This window comes from Rhinopithecus bieti, unplaced genomic scaffold, assembly GCF_001698545.2.
Source record: "Rhinopithecus bieti isolate Rb0 unplaced genomic scaffold, ASM169854v2 scaffold_20129, whole genome shotgun sequence".
In the NCBI taxonomy this organism is placed as follows: Eukaryota; Metazoa; Chordata; class Mammalia; order Primates; family Cercopithecidae; genus Rhinopithecus; species Rhinopithecus bieti.
The window spans coordinates 622,566-626,916 of record NW_016809657.1 but is presented as its reverse complement, the minus strand read 5'-3'; the positions used below and the strand labels follow the sequence as shown (position 1 = coordinate 626,916).

At 58.3% G+C, this 4,351-nt stretch overlaps 1 protein-coding gene across 8 annotated transcripts in view; it reads left to right on the top strand.

The window, feature by feature from the left end:
- Positions 1–4,351, top strand: part of PDLIM2 (PDZ and LIM domain 2) — a 16,563-nt gene that overhangs the window by 7,620 nt on the left and 4,592 nt on the right. For 6 of the 8 annotated variants that reach the window (XM_017889976.1, XM_017889972.1, XM_017889969.1 and 3 more), the window contains exons 7-8: positions 3,442–3,518; positions 3,737–3,882. In XM_017889976.1, coding sequence (XP_017745465.1) covers positions 3,442–3,518; positions 3,737–3,882 — 223 coding nt within the window. Of the gene's footprint in view, positions 1–3,441; positions 3,519–3,692; positions 3,883–4,351 lie in introns of all 8 variants that reach the window. The other 2 variants (XR_001888761.1, XM_017889971.1) reach the window with 1 other exon arrangement.

The window sequence follows — 4,351 nt, the reverse complement described above, 5'->3', positions numbered from 1 at the left end:
CCTCCCCTCATCCCCCTCCCTCATCCCCTCCCCTCCCATCCTGCTGGCTTCCTCCTGCCTGTGTGTTTCTCTTGGGCTGCGGCTGAAATAGTTTCGCTGCTGTTGTTGGGATGATTCCCTTTAGGCTCTGGCTGCATCTCTTGAATACATTCCTCCCCATTCCAAGCCCCGGGCCTGCCCGACTCCCACCCACACCCTCCTTTCCTCCTCTGACTCAGCCCAGAGATGCCCCAGTGGGACTGCGGTTCTGCCTGGAGCTGCTCTCGGCTGGTTCTGTCTCCTCCTCCCCCCACCCCCAATCCGACCAGCTCCCCTGGACTCTCTTCCAGCCAGGTCTCAGTGGCCACTGGTGACAGCCTAACCCCCTTCCTGGGTGGTATTTCTCCTCTTCAACAGTGGGGGATGGTGAGGGAGTGAGGCAGCCAACAGCCCTGGGCCGCAGCTGCTGGGGACGGCATCGGGGGCACGTCCAGCCTTTGGGGTGATGGGGATACAGCCCAGCTGCTGAGCCCTACCTTTGGGTTGATTCTGCATTACAGAAAGCAGAGCCTTTGAGGGTGGCCAGGGAGGGCACTAGAACCCAGGGGCTCCGGAGGAGGAAGGAGCAGGATCTTTCTGGCGTGGGGAGTTTGGGGGCTTCCGAAGAGGGGCTCCCTGGTGACCTGCTGCATGCCCACCCAGGGGCCAGTCTGGCGTTGTGGTCATAGAGATGTATTCCACGGGTCCCCTTTGTTAAGGAATTGAAGATGCAGTTGTGGAGATAAGGCAAACTTGCAAAACAATTTTGGAGCAATTAGGCACTAAGCAGTGTGGTATTAATTACAAAAGCAGGAGGCATTCTGGTGGGGGAGTTGGGGAAGGAAGGCTGTGTGACGAGTATTGCTGGACATTGGAGGTGGCGGCGGGAGGGTTTAGGGAAGGATGAGCAGGAGGCCCGACACGCTGGGAGATGGGGAAACAGTGGTCCAGGCGAGGCCTGGTATACTGGGGCTGGGGGATTTTTTAGGGGGAAGCTTTGTTCTGAGATAAGCCAGGAATGAGCTTGTCTCAGGGCTAGTCAGTGTTAGTCCTGGCTCCTTTCCACAAAGTCTCTGGCGAGCTGTGGTCTCAGCAGGACCACATGCTCAAGGGCAAGCCTTCCTGAGCTTCCCCCTCGTGTTGCCCCCAGTCCAGGAAAATGAACGGTGTGGAAGGTACAGAGGCATGGATCCCAAACCAGCGGCAACACCTGAGAACTTGTTGGAAATGCAACTTCCCAGGCTCCAGCCTATACCCGCTGAGTTGGGCATGGGGCTTGCGGGTCATGTGTCCAGAGCTGGATGTGGGGAGACCCACCTGGGTTGGTCCCACCTCTGCCATAACGACTTGGACCAGTCCCTCTTCCTCTCCCTGGGCCTCAGGTCAGACTAGACGCTCTGAGTTCCCTTCTCTGACCTTGATGACTCTGCTCATTCCTTCAGCAAATATTTGTCGAGCAGCTGCTTCATGTCAGACACTCATCTGGGCTCTGGGGACGCAATCGTGGAAAAACAGAGTGACACCTCTGACCCTATGGAGCTGACGTTCTAGTCTACAAATGAGGCTGTGGTCCCACAGCTGCCTCTTGAGAATCACTGTGTAGCTGGGTGCTGTAACATGCGCCTGGAGTCCCAGCTACTCAGGAGGCTGGGGCGGGAGGACTGCTTGAGCCCAGGAATCCAGACCCAGTTTGGGCAACATAGTGAAACCCCATCTCTTAAAAAAAAAAAAAAAAAGTCACTTACACTCAAGAGTCTTAAAAGTTCTAAGAAGTCCCATGAGAAAGAAACCCACTTAATTTTTCTTTAGATCCTAAACTTGTTGAACAGCAAAATTTCTCTTCTGTGAAGGCAAGGGTCCCTAACTCCTAACCGCCTGGGAGGAAGGGAGGGAGGAGAAAGGCATTGCCTCTCTCAGTGGGGGAGCTAGGCTCCTTCTCTGGGCCGGGCAGTCTGGTGGGAGTGTATGGGAGGAATGCTGTGAGCTAGAGAGGCAGGAGTGCTGTGTCCTTGTGGCCTCCTGACATGGCCAAGGCTGCAGAGAGCCGGAGGCCCAGGACGCCCTTATGGTGCCTCTGGAAATGACAAGTTCCCTTTGCTGGTAATCACATGCCTTGGTGAACAGAGGCCAAGTGGAAAAAGCCCCTCTCCCTCTGGCTGGGAATGAGGACTTGCCTCATGGAGGGATCCTGGGCCGGTGCCCCAGGCAGGGCCCATGTGGTCTGTCTGGAGATGTGATGTGGCTCTTGAGTACCTGCAGAAACTATCTCTAGGTCCTTCAGGTGACCGCACAGCCCCAGGCAGTTGCCCTGCAGCCCAGGTGTGGAGTCCCAGCCCTGCCTCTGATGCTTCAGGTGGCTTAGACCAGCCACTTTGGCCTTCTGACCTGCAGTCTCCTTACCTATAGAATGTTTTACCGAAGAACCCTGAGAGCAGAGGCATGTGAGGGGAACTGCTGGTGGGGCGAGGGTCTAGGGCTGTTTGCTTAAGATCCAGAAGTTTTTGCTTTAGCTTAAGGATTTATGCAATTTTCCATCTAGCTTCATAATTCATCCATGACTTTGAATTTTAAAATGGAGAGAAGTTGGCTTCCCAGGAAATGGTGCCCCTGGCCCTGGGCACCAGCCTGCCTGGCTGTCTCCAAGGCTCACCTTCCCAGTGGCTGGTGCAGGCTTCTGGAGCTCAGTTGAGTCCCATTGGGGTGGCAATGGAAAGGGAGCAGGGGAGTGGGGAGTACAGAGATGCAGGCTGGAAATCGGCCTCCAGGAACAACGGTGAGGTTGAAGGTGAGATTTCCATGTTGGGAGCACATGTGAGAGCCCCAGATAGACAGGACACACCTGGAGATGGGCATTGCTGCCAGGGTGTGGCCCAGGGAGGGCTCGGCTGCCCAAAGCTCCATGGGGCAGGCCCAGACCTCCCAGCAGAGCAGGGACAGGCTGGTCAGCCTAGACCCCCGCCTCTCGGGAGAGGAACCAGCTCTCCTTGGGAAGACAGCCTCTGCCCCCGCTGGCCCTGGTTCCCAGGGGACCTCGACCCCTTACTTCATCCCTTTATGTTTCCATCTCCTCAGTGTAAAAGGGCAGCATGCTTCCTCTCTGCTGGTTCTGTGGGATCGGAGCCAGGCCCCAGTGTGCAATGTCTTTGCACACAGATAATAGCGTGTGTGACAGAGGACTCTGCTAGGCTGTCACCTGCTGCCTTCCTGCTGCCTGGTCCCCGGCAGAACCCACATGCCTCCCTCACCCTCTGGACCCTGGCAGTCTCTGTGCCCTGGCTCCAAGGGAAGGGGCAGGGGTCTTCTGGTCGGTGAGGGCCGGGGGCCCCCTGGTGTCGGGCCTGGGAACAGCCGGGCTAGGCCCTCCTGGGTGTGTTGGTCCAAGGCTCCGGCCCTGACTCCTCCCCGACTGCCTCCTCCCCACAGGCTGGCCTCGGCCGAGCTGGCGACTCGGCGGTGCTGGTGCTGCCGCCTTCCCCAGGCCCTCGTTCCTCTAGGCCCAGGTACCAGCAGGCCCAGAGGGTCGGGTGGGGTCTTGGAAGGCTGGGAGGGGCAGGAGGGAGATGGGTTTCCCCGAGAGGGATGGGGTCCCCCAGCCCCAGTTGGTTCCTCCACCTCCCAGATTCCTCCCCTCCCCCACTCTCTTCTCCTGTCCTCCACCCCCTTGCTTGCCTAAGCCCCGACAAAGGACCCTCATTCCTGGCTGCCACCCACCCAACAGCGTGGACTTGGAAGGGGGAAGCCTCCTCCTGGACGAGGACTCGGAAGTCTTCAAGATGCTCCAGGAAAATCGCGACGGACGGGCGGCCCCCCGACAGTCCAGCTCCTTTCGGCTCTTGCAGGAAGCCCTGGAGGCTGAGGAGAGAGGTGAGGGCCGCGGGGGCTGGGGAGGGGAAGGAGATTCCCTCCCGTATCCCAGGCCCTGACTGGAATGGTCAGTGAACCAGTGTTCTTAAGTGCCTGTGAGGCGCTCACCCCGGGACTAGGCATGGAGCCCAGCAGGGCGCGAAGCCCCAGACCCTGCCCTTAAGGAGCTGAAGGTCTGGGAGGGTCACCAGCGTGCTCCCAGACAGTAGTGGGCAGTAGCTGGCTGGGATGGGAAAGTGTCATTAGAGTGATAAAAATGGTGGCGGGGCCTGAGGCTGGGCCTCCAGGGAGGGCTTCTTGGAGGAAAAGGGATTTGACTTGGCCTCTTGGCCTCAGAAAAAAACATCAAGACTTAAACAGCATTAAGATGTTGGCAGGGGCCGGGCGCGGTGGCTCAAGCCTGTAATCCCAGCACTTTGGGAGGCCGAGACGGGCGGATCACGAGGTCAGGAGATCGAGACCATCCTGG